General features: G+C 40.3%; 2 protein-coding genes across 2 annotated transcripts; both read right to left on the reverse strand.

Annotated features, from left to right (window-relative positions):
- Positions 1 to 74: 74 nt before the first annotated feature.
- sfxn1 (sideroflexin 1) lies at positions 75 to 12,313 on the reverse strand. The gene is made up of 11 exons (XM_050042875.1): positions 12,174 to 12,313; positions 10,183 to 10,352; positions 9,907 to 10,077; positions 8,430 to 8,528; positions 8,243 to 8,318; positions 7,829 to 7,914; positions 6,056 to 6,183; positions 5,833 to 5,882; positions 5,539 to 5,588; positions 3,965 to 4,012; positions 75 to 3,811 (listed from the first exon to the last, which is right to left on the reverse strand). The coding sequence occupies exons 2-11, from the start codon at positions 10,344 to 10,346 to the stop codon at positions 3,715 to 3,717; spliced, it is 969 nt and encodes a 322-aa protein (XP_049898832.1). The 5' UTR covers positions 10,347 to 10,352; positions 12,174 to 12,313; the 3' UTR covers positions 75 to 3,714.
- A 2,671-nt stretch (positions 12,314 to 14,984) lies between these two features.
- On the reverse strand, positions 14,985 to 19,154 carry LOC126389287 (serine/threonine-protein phosphatase 2A catalytic subunit alpha isoform-like). The gene is made up of 7 exons (XM_050042876.1): positions 18,511 to 19,154; positions 17,831 to 18,040; positions 17,505 to 17,678; positions 17,332 to 17,421; positions 16,132 to 16,293; positions 15,884 to 16,002; positions 14,985 to 15,745 (listed from the first exon to the last, which is right to left on the reverse strand). The coding sequence occupies exons 1-7, from the start codon at positions 18,610 to 18,612 to the stop codon at positions 15,673 to 15,675; spliced, it is 930 nt and encodes a 309-aa protein (XP_049898833.1). The 5' UTR covers positions 18,613 to 19,154; the 3' UTR covers positions 14,985 to 15,672.
- Positions 19,155 to 22,220: the final 3,066 nt, after the last annotated feature.

The raw sequence follows: 22,220 nt of genomic DNA on the forward strand, positions 1-22,220 counted from the left end.
ACAGCTGTGTCCAGTGTAAACCAGAAGATGGCGCTACGGGGCCATCAGCTGAAGCATGAAACACACACCTGATACAAGATTTCATCAACTTTATTTTATCCAGTTAGTCTAAACATCACATCACCCCAGTGTACTGCAAAAACAAATACCATTTTTGTCATAATATTCTTTTATAAATATTCATTTCAATTAATGCAAACTGTAAATGACTTCTTCCTTTTGAGTCGATTTGTATCGCTTTGGCTGTAGTGACATTTCTGATTTGGTCGATTGAAGCTTGTTAACATAAGGTAGTTAATTAAAGGGGAAATTAGTTCTCATTAGATGCAGTCAGAGGTTAAGGGACACTCAAAAATAATGTCTACTAAAGGGTGAGTTTAGTATTTATCATATTTTCTTACTCCCTTACTCACCTAAGATGTACTGAAAATGTGTTGCAGTCAGGAAACTGAACAGGTTTAACAAGTATCTTTTAAATGTGCAGCATTTAAAGTATGTTATAACATTGTGCTTTTCTGGACTAACACACCTGTACTTGAAAAATGCTACATTCAGTTAACCTTTAACACTAGAATAACAAACTTCACTTCAAACCAGCTAGGGAACAGCTCCAACTCCAACACATCTCTCCGGAAACACTGACGATCTAAAGTAAACTTACTTATACAGCAATATATGTAAGTAGATTTACAGTATATTAAACATTAAACACCTTACAGAAATTACACACCATGGTGAGCAAACGATGCAGTGGAATCAAATCATTGTTCACAAGCATGTATTTAAAATGTAAACATTTGCATTATTCAAACCAAATTATTTAAAACACACCCTGGATCCTAAAAAATCATTTTTATGGTTTCAAAATGAGGATAAGTTTGCGAAATGCTGCTTGTTGGATTTGTGGTTTGGAGTCCATCTTTTTTCACTTTCATCCCTGATTTCAAAACGTCCAATGTTGCTGCACCGTCTCCTAGAATCCTTATTCACACAGTAAAATACAGTAGCTGTATTGTCCAAAAATACCAGACGGGGCATTATCATCTGAATATGATGACAGGTACAGAACAACATTACATTGTTACAACATTGCCCTGCACCTGCTTTATCTCTGTGATAGTGTGTGCTGATGCAACCGTATGCAATCACTAAGGTGTGCGTGTTTCACTTAAACAGCAACATATAGTGAAATACTGAGCGAGGTCAATGAACAAAGATTTTATCTGGGAACTCACCAGGCTGAGGTCAAAGTAACGCTGTACGAGTCGTCCACAGAGCAGGTCGAGTTCATAACAGCAAATATTTAAAACACACATTAGTTTGATGGATCCATCTGTTTAGCATCCTTGCCTTGAAAAAATACTATCTTGAGAATGTTTTTGGCATTTTCCCCCCCAATACTGACGTCCTTATCTAATATATGTATATATAAATATACTGTAATACTTCAAAAACTATATGATAAAACTGCCACATAAATCTGAAATGTGTCACTTTGTGCGCTAATAATCAAACCTCTTAGGATGCTGCATTAAGGTACAGAAGAGAGATACCATACAAGTCTGTGTAAGGCATGAATGAGTTGAATTTTGGTGGCCACATGATCGTGGATTCAGGGTCCCCACACATTTTAATCAAAACTTTTCCATGGCACGTTATAATACTTAATTACATATGTATATTTGATTGAATCACCAGGACACGACAGTCTGATGCTGATGTACCACTGCAGCAGAATCCCAGTCAAGCTAATGTTAGGTATCCATCAGTGCCGACTGTCACCAGCATCATTTAGCCTTCTACCACACTGTCAGTGAGTGGTCCGTGTAACGCTTATCAGTTCAATTATCCATTCAAAAAATGAAAATTAGAAAACTGAATTCGCTTTTTTTTTTATCAAATTTTTCATTTGTCAGATCAATGTATAATTAGGATTTTAAATTTGTTTTTTAATATTTTATTTGTGGAATGCTGGATAGAAAAATGGAAACGCTTATCAGTTTAAATGAAATTTAGAAAACTGGACAGTTGTGAACACACAGATAAGAAATAAAAGCTCTGTGATTTTCTATTTTCAAATTTTCTATCTATCCAACATTCCACAAATACAAAATAAAAAATGACTCAAAAATCTTAATTGTAGATTAAAAATACAAAAAAAAAAAACACTTTTAGAAAATGTAACTAAATTTTCTAATTTTTATTTTTGTATGGAAAATTGAGCTGATAAGCGTTACATGGACCGTGAATAATCAGCCTGAGATCTCAGTGTGAACGCCTCAGTTAACCCGCTAGATAACTTTTTTTTTTGGCATTTTCCTGTTTCTCTACTTATGAGACAGCGCGTTTCCTTCCCTCAAAAGTGGGCGCGGCCTTGGCGATGACATGATGTCAGTGTGGTCTGAGGTCCTCATGAGATATTTGTGACATTTCAAGAGTGGTGCAGCACTAGATCTTAAATTAGTAGTTAATACAAGGAATGTATTTCACGTCAAGTTAGACATGTTTTGAGATTTTTTACGAACATGTTCTAAAATATGAACAAAACAATGTGTTTCCAAAACTTTTCCAAAGCATTCTGTTAATTCCAAACCATTTCCAAGCCTGGAAAACATTATATAACTTTTATAACTTTTACAGTAATTTCATGTGGGAACCCTGTAGATTAACTATTGCTGATAGGATGAGCTGTAGTAATCCCCCAAAGGATAAAAGATGAGGGATTAGGTGAGTGAGAACCAGTGTGTTTGTCACTAAAATTACCATTAATAACACATTTTGTCACCACTGTTCAGCTCTCCTGAGTGTGGCCTCCGTGTGACAGATAAAAATGATTTTTTTTACAGAGGTTAAATAATATGAGGAGTGGTTTGTTCATGCATGTTTGGCAAGCAGAATAAATAGTATGATAGAAATGTATTATCATCATTATTATTATTATTATAATTAAGACATCAAATAGCACCGTGTTGGCCCATCAATGGTTGCCACCATCATAGCATCACATTTTATAGGGTGGATCCCTGGAAAGTTGTTTTCAGATTCATGATTAGATGTCAGAGGCCTCACGGCTCACTGAGTGTGACTCATTTGGCAAAATGAACTGAATTACAGTGAGTTAAAGTCAATGCCATTCTTTGAAATAACGCTGTCAAGAGTGAGAGGTTGTAATTATTAATGAGGTCTAAAAAACTGTGAGTACAGATTTGGCAAATGCACAAACTGCAGAGGTCTCTGTATAATCAATGTTAAAATCTGATTATAATCAATTGTAATGCAGGTAGGAAATAAGATGACTGCCAACCTCAGGTAGGAGAGTGTGAAAATGGTTTTGGCGGCGACGTACGATCGACAAAGTCACCAACTTAAGAAAAGACAAAAAATACTGCACAGGAAAAAAATGTCCACCTAAAACAACCTTACACTGGCCTCTGTACAGTATCTGTCATGATGACATCAGACTTTTCATCGGGCCCAGTCAGAGAACTTCTTCTCTAGCAGTTACATTAAAATCAACAATCACATCGACAAAAGCAAACATCTCGTTACGAAGAGACTGACCGAGAGAGGGAGTCCTCAGATATCCATCTGAATGGTGGAGATGAGGAGACACAAACTTAACTTTGGCACGCTGAATGAAGAGGGCTGGCAGAGAGGCGAGGACTGAGCCTGCAGCTGTGTTATGGCAGTGTTTGGGTGAAGGGGGCCGCACACTCATAGCCCTTTGTTAAAGTAGACCCTCTCCACTCCTGGATGGCTGGCCCGGATTTTCTCCTGCAGCTCCGGCTCCAGGCGGCTGACTGACATGGAGCTGGATCAGGCGGAGGAATGGGAGAAATGCAGGGGTTACTGGGTCAAACACATGTAGGCATATTATGCAATTTTTCAAAGAGAAAAACTCGGGGCAAGTCTCTGACAGACTTGTCACTGTTATCTCAGGGTCAAGTGTTAACATTTCACTCACCTCTTCTGAGGGAACAATGCGCAGCACAGTGGAGTGGCAAACACCAGACTGAAAAAGAAAGGCAGATCTATGAAACAGACAGGCCTACAGTCCACAGCTTCTTGTTCTGACATGATCAGATCTGAGCAAAAAGATACCTGACAGACAAGAGTGAGGGTGAATTCAACTGTGTGGTCATAGCAAGGTGGTTGTTTCTCATGTTTAAGTTTCAAAAAATGGTGATTATTATTATTATTGCAATACTGTTATGTACAGTCATTCATTTTTAATACCTACTTATCCTATTAGGGGTTGTGGGTGTGCTGGAGCCTATCCCAGCTGACACTGGGCGAGAGGCGGGGTACACCCTGGACAGGTCACCAGACTACCACAGGGCTGACACATAGAGACAGACGACCATTCACGCTCACATTCACACCTATGAACAATTTAGAGTCACCAATTAACCTGCATGTCTTTGGATTGTGGGAGGAAGCCGGAGTACCTGGAGAAAACCCACGCTGACACGGGGAGAACATGCAAACTCTAAATTCGATTCTGTTCCAGATTAAACTCGAAACCACCTTGCAATGGGATCGCTTCAGCTGTCACACAGTGGTTCGCGACGATAGTGAGCCAAGGACGTTAAGCAAGGGGGGGGCTAATAGACCCTTCCCTACTTACAACCCCCCACCACAGACGCCCTTATTTGGATCACACCCTTCTTCGAAGTCATCTACACACCAGCAAAGTTTCATTTACCATGCTCACCATCTTAGTTAGCATGTTAGCATTCTAACATTTAAGAATGAGCACTAAACACAAAGTATAGCTGAGGCTGGTGGGGGGGTCATTAGCTTTGCATTTTTTGGCCATAAACTGCTTTTTTTCAAAGATTATTTTTTTGGCTTTTTGCCCTTATTGGATAGGACAGGGGGCAGAGAGAGGGGATGACACACAGCAAAGGGCTGCAGGCTGGAATCAAACCCATGGCTGCTGTGGCATGGACATTGCCTTTGTATATGGGATGTGTGCTCTACCCAATGAGCTACCAGGCACCCCATGAGCCAAGGTATTGCATAAATGTCATTTTGAAGTGATGGTGTTGTCATATGATAAGTCGTGGTACCACCAAAGTCAGTGGGATTAATCCTCTGGTGACAACGCATGTCTGTGCAGAATTTAATGGCAAAGTATGATTAGCTGCTCAAATCGCTGTCATGTCACATGAGCTGAACTGAAGGAATGCTGCACATGGTTTTACTTGGTTTTTCTGAAGTGACATGAGGCAAAATGGAGCCAGGAAAAAATCAGCAAAGCATGTAGCAGGATATGTGGGTTATTTTTCAGATGAAGACGGGAGAAGACCTGTTGTAAAAGGGCTGTGATGGGCTGATTGAGCTTCACGGTATTATCGAGGGAACTAACAAACCTCAAGAGCACATTCCTCTTGAAATACATTACAGTGACTTAAGTTTAAAGTGACATAAATCTCAGCATAATCCACACTTCATGTTTGCTGTGAGAAATGAAGTTGAAATTTCAAAGTCATTTCACACGGCTGCTTATCAGGTGGACCATCTCTGACGACTCACCAGAATCCCACCAGGCTGACTTGAATAGGTGCACTCATCCATGGGAACTTCTGAAAAGACCAGGCAGAAAAACGAATGAGGGGCACAAAAGCAGTGGTGAATTCCCATAGTAGAGCGGCCTCATGTTCTCAGTGCTTTTCATTCCTCTGATGTGTGATTACGAAAAGAAAGCCCGAGTGGCAGACACAGCATGGAACGTGAGGTTACAACCATTTAAAAGAAATCTTTGTGGTATTTTAAACCTGTGATGATGAGGTTACTGAGTGTCTGTAAATGTTTCAGAAATACACCCACCCTCAGAAAGGCCTTCTTCTCCAAATGGTTCATCAAAAACGGGGGGATAGCTGAAAAGACACGGGTAAAATATAACTGCACGATGTATTTTCAACCAAATTTGCTGGTCTAAAGCTTTAATTTTGTTTCCTTTTAATTACTGATGCCACAAGCTGCCAGTGGAAGAGTTTACAAACCTAACAGCAGATGTGTAAGTGGACAGATGATACAAAGATATACATACCCATTCCTGGAGAGGCCATGAGGATTCTGGAGACCACAACCTGAGTGATAGCCTGCTGAGCAGCTTTCGTTGACTCTCCTAACCTGTTGTCATTCTCATCTGTTATGGGAATGCCGTGTTGGAGTTCTCTGAAGACAAACAGCAGAGCAAATTACATTAATCCAACGTGACCTTTTACTACGCCTAATAAAGCCGGGCTCAAACTACAGGAGTTTCACAATCCTAACTGATTTTGAAATCAGGTTGCGTCACGCACATTAGGAGAGACTTCGCAGATGTTCTTCTCTCTAATCCAAACATGCACACACCCCAAAAATAAGAAATAGTGGCGCCTTAAACACAAAAGGGAATTATTAAAATCATCCTGCCAGAGGGTGCATGAATGCACCACATAATGTGATCTCAGATGTAAGCAGATACTTCGGAGACTGACGTAGACAAGGAAAATATAAAATCCATGTTTTATAGTTTGCTTGGACGTGGTGCAACAACTTGCTGTAATGTTATCAATGTTTTGCAGCGAGGAAACAAAAGCAGAAGGCAGAATGAGTCAGGGTGAGGAAATGGTTGGGGAGACGGGGTCAACATGGGTTGTCTATTCTTCAGCAACAACTGGAGGGGAGATTTTAACTCTCAGTTTTATTCTGGCAACAGTAGAATGCTAGTAGAACGGAGCTAGAATTTTTTACCGTTGTTTGGCAACACTCTCAGCTGCTCCGTACTGACATGATCATAAGCGTAATCATCCAGATTTTAAAGGTCCAGCATAAAGGATTTAGCGTGATTGTCGCGACTACTATCAATGAACAAAAACGCTAAGAGGCTGAGTGGGCTCACAACTGTGACTCATTCAAAGTTATCCATGCTAAAGTCCAACGATGCCTTCTATGATGATTTATGAAACAAACATCTGAATAACTAAAGCAAAATGAGATGAAACAAAATATTACTAAAGTGATTATGTTATGTGATATCATGAACAGAAAGTATCAGAGCCAAGAACGCACTGTCTTTGACTGAAACTACACCTGTGCCAATTACTACCAGAAGTGAAAGTGAGTAAAAGAATGTGTGCAGCCTAAACAAATAATAACCAACAGAGGTTAAATACATATTCTGGCCCGTACAGGGATATATAATACTCATAGCTATGTTTCCACTACTTTATAATCACCTAAAAATAGGAACTGATGTGTTTGTTATCTTAGAATGAGCCGTTTACATCTATATACAGAGGGGGTCCTCTTCCACGGAGCCCACCATGTTGTTTTACAGGAGCCCAGAATGGACAAACCAAACACTGGCTCTAGATAGGGCCATTTGCATTTTTGAGTTTTCGCATCGACCAGCATCATTCTCCTACGCGCTGGAGAGGTTTCACTTCTGAAACCTCTCCACTAGATGCCACTAAAACCTACACACTAGACCTTTAAATCCTAAATATGAAACATGTTTGAAATTATAAGGCGGCCCTGGTGAGTCCGCGAGCAGCTGCATTACCCAATAATTGGGGTCGAGCCAAGGTACAGACCGTGGTCACAGCAGGCCAGATTGCTCCTCTGACTGTCAGGAAGGATGAGTCGGGGATAAATTGGCTCAGAACACCTGTAGTCTGAGCCCTGCTTGAGAGGAACGTCCCTAAAATCTTTGTTTCCAAGGACATTTTCACTACTGGTGTTGTGTCTTCTCAAGGTCAAAGCCATTGCGTATGACAATTATCAGCACCCTTGGAAACAATGACGCACTTTGCAGAGTGTTGCATGTCCTCTTTACCTTTGTCTCATCAGTGGGATGTTGATACAGTTAGCAGCAGCGACAGCAGCAAATGGAACAAACCGTCCAATCAGGGGTGAGACGTGCTACAGCGGGAGAGAGGAGGCATAAAAACAGGGGGAAGAAATTAATGTTTGGCTCTGCTGTACTCTGACAGCACAACTGATCAGACCAGCGGAAGATACTGCAGCTTATATTTCAGATCCTGTACATGTAGGCTTTTGATGGATAACACTAGTCACTATAAAAGCTGGCAGGACAACATGCTGATACGAGGGCATGACCCCGTACATAATGTGGCTCTTCTATGACAAAGAGACTATTTGTGCGTGGTTAACTTCACGTCAGCACACCCGTGCGGCTGAGGTCAATACATTAAAATGAGATGTAGAATGGGGTTAGATGAACTGATACCTTTGTTAGTGCATTTAGTCCTAGAGCGGTGGCAACTGCCCCTGTGGTGGCAGACACATAAGCTGTGCCAAGCTGACTGCAAACAAAAGAGTCACCGGTCACATCACACACACACACACACAAAAAAAAACAGTTGAATTAAAGGGTTAATATGAGTCAGCGTCTGTGCCAAGTGTCTGTCTCTTACTTGACCGTGATTGGAGCATCGCCGCTCCGGTTGGTGTAGTTGACTATTGCGTTGAAAGACTGATTGATCCACTGCCAGAACAACACGGCTGGAGTTGTCCTGCAAGATTGACAACAGCAGAGTCATTAGCAAGAGCAGTGTAGGAGAGTTCCCAGAAGGGCAGAGGTGCAGCATGCTGGCTTTAGTATGGAAACTAACTGTATTCAGAAGAGTTTAAATCAGGGGTGTCAAATTTACGACCTGTGGGACTGATTTCAGTGTCTGCCAAAGGGTCCAGTCTGGCCCACTGGATGACTTTGCACACCTAATATTGATGCACTTGTGAAGGCTAAGGGGTGCCAGGTTTCAGGGGCAAGTAAAATGCTGCTTCATATTTAAAGATACTGAACATTGTGCAAAATATAGTCAATCAGCAGCTTCAGTGCAAAAGAATCTATCAAACTTCTATCTTAAAACAATATTGGTGGAGCTCTGTTGCTAAGCACAGCCAAAACTGTTGATTTGTAAATGGTTTGTGAGGCAGGGGATGACTTCACCTGCTTCCTCAACAGCTCTCACTTAAGCTTGGTGTGTTGATGCCAGCATTACTACACAGGAGTGGAAGCATGTGTGGGAGTGTATGAAAATATGCACATGTAATGACAGTGAGTAGCAGACTGTGGAAGAACTGGAACATATCAATGATCTGTTCATCATCTGTATTGTGAACTGCTGAACATCTTTGGACCGTGTGTCTTTACAGTAAAAAGAAGGGAACATTTGGGGGTGTTATCTATATGTTATTACACAATGGTTTTACTGGTCCGGCCCACTTGAGATAAAACTGAGCAGTATGTGCCCCGCACACTAAAATGAGTTTGGTTTACATTATCAAAAATACGGATAACTAGTCTTATACAAATATTTTCCTTTACAGATGTCCTTAAGTCCTGCATAGGTAACTCTATTCAAGTGTGACAGTGTGATGGTGAGCCAGGATACACAATACCAGGACGTTTAAACTGAAGCAGCTCAATGGAATTCAGCTATTGACACCTCTGTTACTAACTACTGTACCATGCCTATAATCAAGGCTGCGCCACATATCAATGTCGCGGTGTGAGACTGGATACTTTCTTAGATTTTTTATATCGTAAGTGTCGCCTTTTCCTGTGTTTTAAAGGCTGCATTACAGTAAAATGATGTCCTGCTCTTAACTTCTCACTGTTCAATTATTTGCCTTTACCCACACAGTCATTAAATCCACATTACTGATGATTATTTATCAAAAGTCTCATGTGTATATGGTTTATAACGCACCAATAGTCATCCCTACAGTATCTTCACAATATTGATAGTGAGGTAATTGTTTAAATATGTTGTGATACTTGATTTTCTTCATATCACTCAACCCTACCTGTAATGGTAGGGCTGGGTTTAATCCATAAGCATGGGTATAACGGTCAGAGTCTGACAATGAAATGTGACATGCCCTTACTTGTAAAATGTCATCATGCATCCTGTGATCGTCATGTTCATTGGAACCTGCGCTGACATGCGGCCAATCAGTATCATCTTCTCCCCAGTATCGGGATGGAAAGCAGAGTCAAAAACATATTTGGCTCTCCACAGTTCATCTTCTGTCAGTCCTGGAGAGACTATACCTTTCCTAGGAGACAGTAAAAATAACAATGAGAGCAAACCCTTTCATTAGAGCACTAAATTAACATCATGTTACTGGTGTATTAATACTGTTAGGTGTAGCCTGGTTTACCTGTAGTCAGTGATGACTTTGTGTGCGTGTGCTAGTTGTTCGTTGGTGAGGAGAATGTTCCTGGGGTCTGTGACTGTGAAGAAATGTTTGGCCCGGCCTACAAATGTGCTCTGGTCCCACCGGGGCTCCTTGATGTTTATGGAAGTGGATAGCTCTGCTGCCATATTTATCTGGGGAAAGGAAAATGTTACAGTAATCGTATCAGGTATTTGTCAGCAGAGCACAAAAGTATGCAGGACTGATGCTTCAAGGTTCAAGGATTTCAGTCGCCTTCTTCTGAGGCAAATAGATAGAAACAGGGATGGCACAAAAAAACGCACAAGTTCTCTGAGGATCTGTTATCTAGAATAACTGTGTTTCATAACCGCATTGTGTCGGGCTGACACTGTCTGATATTGTTCCAGGATTTCAGGGGCCCTGCTCCGCCACTCACCCTGGGAGTGGCAGCCCCTCACTACTTGTTTTCTCCCGCAGACACAAGTCAGCGAAGGAGGACTCGTGAAAATAACGCTCCTCTCTGGACTGCCATGCTGCTTATTCAGCATAATGTTGCTATGGTGATGGCTGACCTGACACAAGGGTTGTGAAGCAGTAAACTGCAAAGCCCTATTATGGGCGCGCACCAACCCCCAAACTGTGGCTGAAAAGCAGCTCTTGGAGAGTGACAAAGCCCACTGCATGTGCGTTGTGAATGACAGTGATTGGCTGCACAAAGTTTTTATCATTTCTAATCATAAACTACAAATTGCATAAGGGTTAGGTGATGAAAGCACAATGGGTTATGCAATATTTTATTATCACCACCACTAGTGAGTATTTCATTGAAGTTTTTTATGCATTTATGGTCTCATAATGCAAAACCAGATAAGACTGGCTTGTGCTTATACACACTGCACTATCAAAAACATCAGCTCTGTGGATGTGCTGCAGCATGCTCCATGCTCCCAGTGTATGTGTGTCTGTGTGTGTGTGTGTGTGTGTGTGTATCCGGATAACCCAGTCTGATCTGGTTTTTAACCATTTGCTTCTCGCTCCAGCTGAACCACAGGGTGCCACACCAAAGTGCTGCGAGACAATGTAGGATGAGCAACAGCATGATGAAACTCCACCTGAAATTGCACCAAAGATGGCTGCTCGATTGCCAATAAAACAAAACTGCCTTGTTTGCTGGCGTGCAGGCGGCGTGCTGGCTCTTTAAATTGAATTAAACTCCATGAGATTGTCACAAGATCACAACAAAACACCCCCCTTCCTCTGAGTGTCCAATGAAACACTGTATGAGTTGGTTTGAACAGCGGCTGCAGAGCAAAGCCTGCTATAAAACCCTAGTTAATGGCATTAATATACTAATAACCCAATTGATGAAGGTGATGTAAAGAGGACTGAACTTTGGACTGACACGGCCTTTGATCTATAAACGCTCTGCTGCCGCTGCCCTCACTCTCAGCCAATCAAAGGGCGGCCTGCGTGGCTACACATTAACCTGTAATTCACAACAACTCCTTACAATCAAATAAATCATCTGCACCCTGCACGCAGCATCTCATCAGAGACACTATAAGCTTCATTTCCTGTGTATCCATCACACTGGAAATAGCTGCTTTCTGTGTGTGGTGGCGGGGTAAACATGCTCTGTGACTGGATACGGTTAATTGTTCAACCCGACGTAGACCAGTCAAATCTGGACTGTAACTGGAGGTGCTGCAGCATCTGAACACAGCTCTCAAACCTTTACCACGTATTACAAAACAAAGCATCATTTCAAAACGACTAATTAGACACGGCATCTGTCCAGCCCGATGATTGTCCAGCTGTGCGCCCCAGATTCAACTAGTATCAGCCTGCCACATCCACACATCCAGCGGGCTTCTCCAGGAGCCCCGCGCAGTCTAATGACAGTTTCCCCGACCTCGGACTCAAAGTGCACACCGGTCCTCTCCACGTCGACGTCTTCGTGGATCCATTATAACAAATATGGACAGTTTACTTACTGCACTGTGGGCTCCGGCGGTCCGCAAGAGGTGTCCCTGAAAGGCTGCAGCCAGCTAATTTTACATGCAGCAGCGTCAGCGCAGCTCCAGAGCGCACAGATAGAGGCACATCCCCCCAGCGTCAGGACCTCACGCAGCAAAGTAAAAGTCCTGCCTCACAGCGGAAATCCACACTGCATAACATCACAGCTGTGACCGTAAGTGAGCGACAGAGGTAAATGTCTTAGAAACGCCTGATGACTTTCTACCCTGTTATGAAGCAGTAACATCTCAGCTAAACACCTGAGGTGGCAAATTGAGTGTGGTTTCACCACGTCCTCTAAATGAGGCTTTTATTTCCGAGCACCACATCCGCTCATTGCTTTGACATTTTCGACACATTGATTCACAGGCTGTAAATCATTAATAGCTGGTAAAACTTTGGATTTGCACACAACAGCCTCACAATGATGGACCGCACTAATAAGAGTCGTTTAAAACAAACGAAGCGCTGTTTGGTTCATAACATAAATAAATAAGAAAATCATGCAATAAAATTACAGGCAAAATGAGTCATCGATGGCACCTTAAGAATCATGATATACCAAATAACCAGGGGCGGATCATGACCATGATTATGACACAGTGAGCTCCGGGGCACAGACATGTAGAAGGCCCCACCACCTCCCCTACACACCACAGGGAACACACAGACACTGTGGTGATTTTGCTTCTTCTCCTTTTTTTCCTTTTTTCTTTTTTTTTTTTTTTTAATTTTGTGTCCCTTCATAGTCATTTTGTGTCTTATTTTGTTTTGGTTAATTTGTGTCTCTAATGTAATATTCTGTAGGTAATTTTGTGTCTTTCTTGGTCGTTTTATGTCTTGTAGTCATTTTGTGTCTTTTTTGGTCGTTTTATGTCTTGTAGTCATTTTGCGTCTTTTTATGTGTTAATTTGTGTCTCTAATGTCATTTTCTGTAGGTAATTTTAGATCTTTTTTGGTCGTTTTATGTCTTGTAGTCATTTTGTGTAGGTAATTTTGTGTTTTTTTTGGCCGTTTTATGTCTTGTAGTCATTTTGTGTCTCTAATGTAATTTTCTGTAGGTAATTTTATGTCTTTTTTTGTCGTTTTATGTCTTGTAGTCATTTTGTGTCTTTTTTTTGGTTAATTTGTGTCTCTAATGTAATATTCTGTAGGTAATTTTGTATCTTTTTTTGTCGTTTTATGTCCTTTAGTCATTTTGTGTCTTTTTTTTGGTTAATTTGTGTCTCTAATGTAATATTCTGTAGGTAATTTTGTATCTTTTTTGGTCGTTTTATGTCCTTTAGTCATTTTGTGTCTTTTTTTTTGGTTAATTTGTGTCTCTAATGTAATATTCTGTAGGTAATTTTGTATCTTTTTTGGTCGTTTTATGTCTTGTAGTCATTTTTTGTGTCTTTTTTTGGTTGTTTTGCCCCATTTTGTAGTTGTCCCTTCAAAGTCATTTTGTGTCTTATTTGGTCATTTCATGTCTCCTTGTAGTCATCTTGTAGTTCTTTGAGGTAATTTTGTTTTGTTTGGTTTTTTTTTTAATGATCATTATTTTGTGTCTTTTTTGGTCATTCTGTGTTTCCTTGTTTTTTTTTTGTTTTTTTTTTGTTTAGCTAATTTAGAGTCTTTTTTGGTTTTGAGTCCCCTCATAGTCAATTGGTGGCTCTTCAATATGATTTTTTTTTTCACATAATAACTTTTTGTCTTTTTTGGTCATTCTGTCTCTGTCATTTGGTCACGCTTTGACATAATTTTTTTTAGATCACTTTGAGTCTTTTTTGGTCGTTTTGTGACTCTTTGTAGTTGTTTTGCTCCTTTTTGTAACCAAGTTGTATCCCTTCATGGTCATTTTATGTCTTTTTTGGTCGTTTTGTGTCTCCTTGTCGTCATCTTGTAGCTTTTTGGGGTAGTTTTGTTTGTTTCTTCGTTTGTGTCTTTATTTTGTGTGTGTACTTTATTGGTGTGTCTTTTTGGTCATTTTGTGGCCTCCTCCACAGGCTGGAGTCAAGCCCGGGCCACTGCGGCAACAGCCTTGTACATGGAGCGCCTGCTCTACCACTAAGCCACCGACGCCCCTTGTTTTGCTCCTTTTGTAGCTAATTTATGTCCCTTCATAGTGATTTTGTGTTGCTTTTGGTCATTTTGTCCCTTTGTAGCCCTTTTAGATACTTTTTTGTGTTTTTGGTCATTTTATGTCTATTTTGTGGGTCTTTGGAGGCTTTTTGTTGTAATTTCATGGGTTTTTGCTGTGGTTTTGTGCCTATTTTTGGTTGCTTTACCCCTTTTTATAGTTATTTTGTGTCTTAGATTGGTCATTTTGTGTCTCTTTGATGTCGTTTTAAAGTTTTTAATGTAAATTTGTGTGTCCTTTTGGTTGTTTCCGCCGTTATTTGTAGTTATTTTGTGTCCCTTCATAGTAATTTTGTGTCTTTTTTGGTTGTTTTGTGTCTCTTCGCAGTTCTTTTGCATCTCTTTGTTGTCTTTTTGAGTCTCTTCCTGGTTAGTAAGTGTTAGTTCAAGTGACAATTTGCAGCCGACACTTTGGGCCCCTGGGCCTGTGCCTGGTATGCCCTTTCAATCATCCATCCTTGGACACACCTGTAATAAAATGAAAAATAATAGTCAAAAATATATACATAACAGTAAATTAAAGTACCATAATTCCTGCACATTCACAGCAACCTTGATAATCACCATGTTGATTATTCTGTCAGAATTGATCATAAGCAGTTTTTGTGTGTCTGTTTCCATCTAGTGGTGACTGGTGAAAGAGAATAATGCCACAAACTGTGCCTAAAGTAATGACGAAGCAACTTCAGTCTTTATTTCGTATAGCTGTGGCTGCAAAACATTAAGTTATTTTTTTTACAACTGATGTCATTTGTACCAATAATGCCTACTTAAATGAATTACATCGACTCCCATAAGAGACAGCAGAGCAGAATAAGAGCTACTTACACTATAACAGGGTATAAAAAAGAACATCGTCTGTCAGTGCCATGTGATAAAAATCAAATACAAAAGTGCAAAGAGAACATATTCATTTCCGACGTCTAACCCTATCATCTCACTTCACAAAATAAACTGTTGCGCTTCCGTTACAAAAAAGAAAGAGTCACGTTATAGTTACTGCAACCTTTGATTTGAGGCCATGCCAAGTGAAAGATGCAGCTTACATACTGTACATGGAAACACTCTGGTCATCATTAACACCCTAACACAAAGATTACTTACATTTAGTTGTTATTCTCAGCATTCATGTTTCCTGACAAACCAGCAGGTATTGTGACGGTATTGTTCATAGTAGCAGTCATGTCTAGCAATAAAAACATCATGCACAGAGAGGAAAAAGTTGAAAGGATGGTGGTCTTTAGCTAGATGTGATAGTTTCCATTTCATTGTGATTAGGGCACACATTTTTTTTTGGTCCATAGGGTTATGAATGCTTCTTTTCTCTGTGTAGCCGCTTGCCATCCTCTACAGGGATCTTTACAGGAAGTAGTCTGGCGTACGCCGCGTCACATGGGGCTCCCCTCTGCGTGGTGCGGGGTCGAACTGTAGGCTAAAGAAAACAACGAGCAAAGCGCCTCGTCAACTCACATTTTTAGATTTATCATCAATGATTCATTGTTAACAAAGTGCCAAAAGCCCCTCTTAAAAAAAAACAACAGACACATTTATGTCACAAAAATGTACTTACAAGGAGTATTTCAATGTGTCATCAAGTTCCATGATTGCTGCCTGGTTTCCACAACGATAACAATAGTTTGGCGCACTGAAGATCGTCACTACGTTGCGGTCGTGGCACCAATTATAACCCTAGATCAAGAGATTACTTGCATGTTACCTATTTGAAATTCATAACAAGTATTGCCAAGCTACATCTGCAGTGTCTCCAATTTAAAAAAAACGGAATTACTTTCAGCAGATAAACAAAAGTTTAAGTACCTCCATCACCAGCTGGTGGGCTCTTGAAACCAAAGTTAGGCCGTTTGCGTGGTTGAAGGTCTCAGAAATGTCCTGCCCGAAGGTGTAACCAGCACCACGGGGTGAGATGCCCCAGCCACCACGGTCATCTGGGTCTGACCATAACAAGTCACACATTGGACCCTGAAACACGGAGGAAATATTAGTGTTGTTCAGTCCATTGTACATGCAAACACAAAATCTATCTAATGTGTATACGTTTAAGACTTTTATGAGGGCTACTACTAAGAAATATCACAATTATTAATTAATAAGTCACTGCTTAATCTTTAAATTGTCTGAAAATTGTGACAAATAAACCCAGAAAAACATACAAATAATTAAATGATTATTAAAACTGTTGCTGATTAATTTTCTCAGGGAGACTACAGGTGTCAGAGATATACATTTGGTGCTTTATTACATTTTTAAGACAATTTTAATTCAATTTTAGACCAATTTTTAGACAAATACTCCTTTTTTTATATTCAAATCAGCAGAAAAAGTAAACATCAAGCTAAGTGTTACAATTTTGGTCTAGTACAGAAGACAGTTTTAGGTAGGAACAGTGTCCTTTAGGAAAGATAGATGTAATAAATCTAGTCATAATGATTTTTTCCACATGGAAATTTAGCATTCTAGCCATTTCTCTCTACAATCAAATATGACAAGTAAGTACAACGTGAGCAGGGTTATTATAGAATAAGCATTTCCTAACAGGTAAGGGGTATTAGGTTTATTAATAGATAGAGTGTGTCATGTGTTCATTCTGATGCAGGAGAACTTGACTAATTTTGACAAAAATAAATCCATTGAATATAATAAAATCTTTATGTTGGAATTAAGACCCCAATAATTCAAATATAAGTCCACTTAATGACTTTCGAGGCCTAATATTGAAATGGAATTTAGGACATTTTAAAGCCTGTTCATACCCTGTTTCTGTGGCTATACATTTCAGCTCTGAATTTAATAACAAAATCTGATGAACGTGCATGTGTATCAGATTATGATGTAAAAATCGTACAAGCATCATTGCAGCTGTAGGCACCATCATCCTCCTTAATGTAAATGTTGTAGCATGGATATGTTATAACAATAAATTACAGAATAATCCATAATCTAAAAGGACCTTCAAGGAAAGTTTGTCAAATGTGTAGAATTTACATGGACTGAGTTTACCTCATGAGGAACCTCCTGCAAGCGATCCAGCGCTCTGATGTGTTCCAGTGTGTCTATTGAAGGGGACAGTCCTCCATGGAGGCAGAAAATCTTACAGAGGAAAGAGAAAATAGATGATGAGTCCCTGTATCTGTGCTTTGTGTCACATCCTACATCTGAATACGCAGCCTTACCTGGTTATCTACCAGCGCAGTGAGGGGCAGATAGTCAAACAGATCTGTGAAGTACTTCCAAACATTGGCATTTCCATATTTCCTTAAGCACTCGTCGTAGAAGCCATACACTTGTGTGATCTGTCTGCTCTCGTGGTTCCCTCGGAGGATCGTGATTCGCTCACGGAACCTTACCTGCAAAGAAAAATGTGTGTATGAGCAAAATGCAAGAATAATCTGCCATAAACATGATCCTTGTCTCAACTCCAAATGCATATCCAAGTTGTGGCTGCCTTGTTTCTAATATATATATCATAGTGTCACAGGCAAAGTGTCTTTTTGCTGACCTTAAGAGAAACCAGGAGAGTAACTGTCTCCACAGAATAGTAGCCCCTGTCCACATAGTCTCCCATGAAGAGGTAGTTAGTGTCTGGAGACTTCCCCCCGATCTTAAACAGCTCCATTAGGTCATGAAACTGACCATGGACATCTCCGCAGACTGTCACCGGACATCTCACCTCCTGCACATTGGACTCCTTTGTCAGGATCTCCTTGGCCTTAAATGGAGGACCAGGAAAAGAGAGGATGATGCTGGTTAACAGGTAACAGAGCATGGTGCACAATGGTCATGTGTTTCACACAAATCTTGTTAATACCCTGACACACTGACTAATCATTATTTTTCAGATTGTGAAGGACACATCAGATAATTATAGTTTGCTGTAGTAGTGCCAGTGCACTCCAGTGAGGAAGAGGTACCAGGAGTGGGCGTAGCTAGGGAAAACATATTTGCAGGCATCCTCCTCCATCTTCTTGGCGAGTTGCTTCCCTTAGCAATGTACTGCATGCAGCTGCAGCCAAATGGTGTGCTCCACAGCAAGGCCACATGCATTAGCTGACGTTAGTCCAAGCAATACTTCCTCCAAGCCCAAAGATTCAGGAGATGTCACAGCTAACGGTCCGCTAACACGGCACAAAGCTACTGACAGGTATTAATAGCTCGCCTGCCTTGCTGCGCAAACCTTACCTTTTCACACAGGACTTTGACCTGATTCTCACTCAGCTGTTTGCACTCGTTCAGTTGTTCAATCCATCCGTCCAACTCCTTGGTGAATGACTTGTCGTCCATGCCTGGTTTGCCGTCAGCTAGCGAGCCGACCAGCTTTGAAATCTCTCAGGAAAACCTCTCACGTTTTGATGTCCCGGCTATGCTACGTCCTAGCAAGCTCCCTGGTCATTCGCAGCTCGTGTGTGTATGTGCGAGCGCGCGCGTGTGAGTGTGTGCTCCGCGAAAACGAATGCGTCAACTGCCCTGCGTCCCTGCAGTTTGGTGGGGACCAAAGTGTTCAGCTCACATGATACAGAAATAATGCTCCTCTCCGTGTTAAACTACTATTCTCACACTGTCAGCTATTAGTATTGGAAATACTGTAAGACTAGCTGAGAGAAATGAAGACCCAACCCTGCCAACTCTGGTCCACAGCGAGGCTGAGCAACAAATCATATTTACGTCATCGCATCCCTGGTGAGCCCCTCCAGCCGGATCTTAACGCACCTCTCATTTATCTGTCCTAACGAGTTAAACATATTTGGTTTGTCTTTATTTTCTTACTTTATGCTTGCTGCTTTTGAGTATTTTATGTGTCGGTTATTTAAAAAGTGAAATTGCCGGTTGATCTGCCCTCTGCTGGAGGGAAGCGGGAACAATCAGGACCAACGGTTCAACAGCGTCACTAAAACTACATCATATTCACAGGTTAGCTAGCCACCACCTAAACATTCCTACGGTTTTATTAACCGTAGCTCGCTTAATAAATAATAGAGGTGTAATTTCTGATACAATTTTGTTTAGTCTATTTACAATTTGTGACAGGTGGTTGGCTGCAGTTTTAGTTCTCATGGAAAACCATGAGCTTAGCTGTGAAGTCAGAGCTAGTAAGCTAGGTAGCTAATTAGCTACGTAACTTAAGGACTGTTCACTACTTATCAGAGTCAGAGGAGGTGTAACTTTGTTTTTTTGTTTTTGATTCACCGGAAACTACAAGTATTTTTCCTTAAGCATCCCTGAGTGACTGGCAGAAAATGGATGACCCTTCTTCTAGCCTACCATAAATTATTGTATATTTTAAAATGTACCCTTACGGTTCACACTACGCGACACTTCTGTCCATTTTGACGGTCACTATGTCAGATTACACGATTGTGGAGTCATAAAATCATGCCGTGACTTGGCCAACGGACATGACAAACTTCACGATGGTCCACACCAATCATTCCCCATCGTCTTTCACGACGTGTGTGATGTCATCAGGTTATTCTTGTGCTATTTTCATTACTATTACTATTATTTCAGTCACTGTGTCTGTTCATGTGCCAGCCGAAATGTTGTTGTTGTTGTAGTAATGCAAAAAGTGCCATAAGATGGGCGGAGCTACATTTGAAGTGCAGCATGCAAACTATGCAAATCACTGAATCCTCCACACCCAAGTTTCTGCAAATGTTTCACAATAAAAGCCTTTTTAGAAAATGAAAGGATCCTCTCAACTGAAGTTGAACAGGGCTTTTAATTTGAAACCAATACAGAAAGTGTTGAGTTTGAAATGACTGCGAGATGCATTAACTTTATCAAGGCAAATGGCCTGTTTATGATGTAGTCTGTTTCAAATGTGGTAAGTAAAAGCCACTATTTTTTCATTGTATTACTTTATGTCCGTCTCCATTATAAAGAAGTAACATTGTTTGCTAGCTTGATGCTAATGGCAGTACTCACTGGGTTGCTAAAATGCCTCTGCTGTTTGACACCATCATTTTTCCCTTTTTACTCTGTGTGGTAACATCCCTACAGGAAATATCTAAAAGGCTGGGCTGTTGTTGTCGTACAGTTGTCTATACCAGCCGACCACTCTGTGTTCCTATTGGTCAAAGTGACAGCTGTGACAGGAGCAGTTGTGAACGACAAAAAGAAAATCAAACATGCTAGACTTTCTGTTGGAACGTCGTGAGGCGTCCCAGACGTGGCATCGGTCGTCGTCTACTATGACACACTACACAAGATGAAACGATGGATTATCATGTACAACACTCGTTGTCGTTTACTATCCGAGCCGTCACCGCACAACGCTGTGTCGGGCTATAATTGGGCTGATATGGTGTAGTGTGTACCTGGCATTAGATGTCTAAAAGTTAAAAGTTGAGTTAATTAATTAATTTTCTTTTAAGGAGATATAGAATCAGGTTGATGAGATGTCACTAAGCTCAGATGCAGTTATGTTTTGTTTTGTTCTTTCTTATGATGAAGGCATTTGTCACACATGATGTGTCCAAATCCCATCAGACATTTGAAAATCCAATCATGGTTTCTGTTTTTACAGTTTGTGGCTATGATAAATGGTGCAATTTTGGCAGATTTGTAAAAAAAAAAAAAAAACATGCCTTCCAAATCCACTTGTGGGGGGTAAAATACATACAAAATACACCCATTTAAAAATGCCCCTCTCACAGCCAAAATAAAAAATATAAGTCCCTCTCTTTAGTGCTTAAAAAATGTTTTACTTGCCTCACACTTTTTGGACCACCCCTCATAGGTAACGAACAGTCCCTTAGCTATTTTCAATTCAATTTTTATCACAAATCACAGTTTGCCTCAGAGGGCTTTACAGCATACGACATCCCTCTGTCCTTAGACCCTCACAGCAAATAAGGGAAAAACTCCCGCAGAAAATCCTTTGACGGGGAAAAGTGTGTGTTATAATGAAGATTAACATAGTAATTGGCAGTGTTACCCTGTTAAAATGTAATAAGTAATGCAGCTATTTTAATTACTTTTTAAAAGTAATGTAGGGTGAAGTTTGGTAATTTGGGACATCAGGTAAAATTGGACAAACAAGGTTTTACATCTTGGGCTCTTTAAATATTAGCAGCCATTCACCAAACATGTTATTGCATTGTTACTACAAATGTGCTTTGAAACAATATTCCTAGATAATTGGGATGGGCAAAGAAAATTAAATCTAAAAAAAGCACTGGTCCTAGAACTTGACAGGGAAACCATGTGGCATTATGATTTTCTCAGGTTGGTAATAAGAGCACTGCAGCTAAAACAATAAGGGTATAACATCACAAATGGTTGTAGGATGTTGCCTGTTGTTAAATGTTTGACTTAAAATCAAAATATTTTCACAATACATGTTACTTTTTATGAGAAAGGGTTTTGATTCGTACTTAATGTTTTCAGGTAAAATGGGACCAATATATAGCTAAAGTGGGACATTTTTCTATAGTAAAACCAACATGTTTCAGGTTACCATGTGCAGCTTATGCTACTGTGTGTCACCCTGTCATATTACAGACTTTTTTTCTGTTGTTACCTAAAAATATTTTAAAATAGATTTAAGATATTAAGATGATGCTGTCCACGCAGTTCATGTCAGCCACAACAGTCCAGAATCAGCCATACTTCTTACACACACACAAGCACACCCATTGTAGACAACATGGCACCAAGGAGACAAGGAGCTGAAGAACTGTGAAAGCATGACAGAAAAGTTTGACAATGTTTTTCAATGAATGGCTACAGGTTACATTAAAGCGTTAATAAATTAATGACTGAAGTGATAAATTGATTTAACCATTTAAAAAGCAAACAAACATGATTGCCTCATGTTACCTTACTAACTGTCCCATTGTACCTGAATGAACATGTCATTGCAGCAAGACAGGGGTTCTTGATTTGTTTGA

The sequence above is a fragment of the Epinephelus moara genome, chromosome 4, assembly GCF_006386435.1.
Source record: "Epinephelus moara isolate mb chromosome 4, YSFRI_EMoa_1.0, whole genome shotgun sequence".
NCBI lineage: Eukaryota > Metazoa > Chordata > Actinopteri > Perciformes > Serranidae > Epinephelus > Epinephelus moara.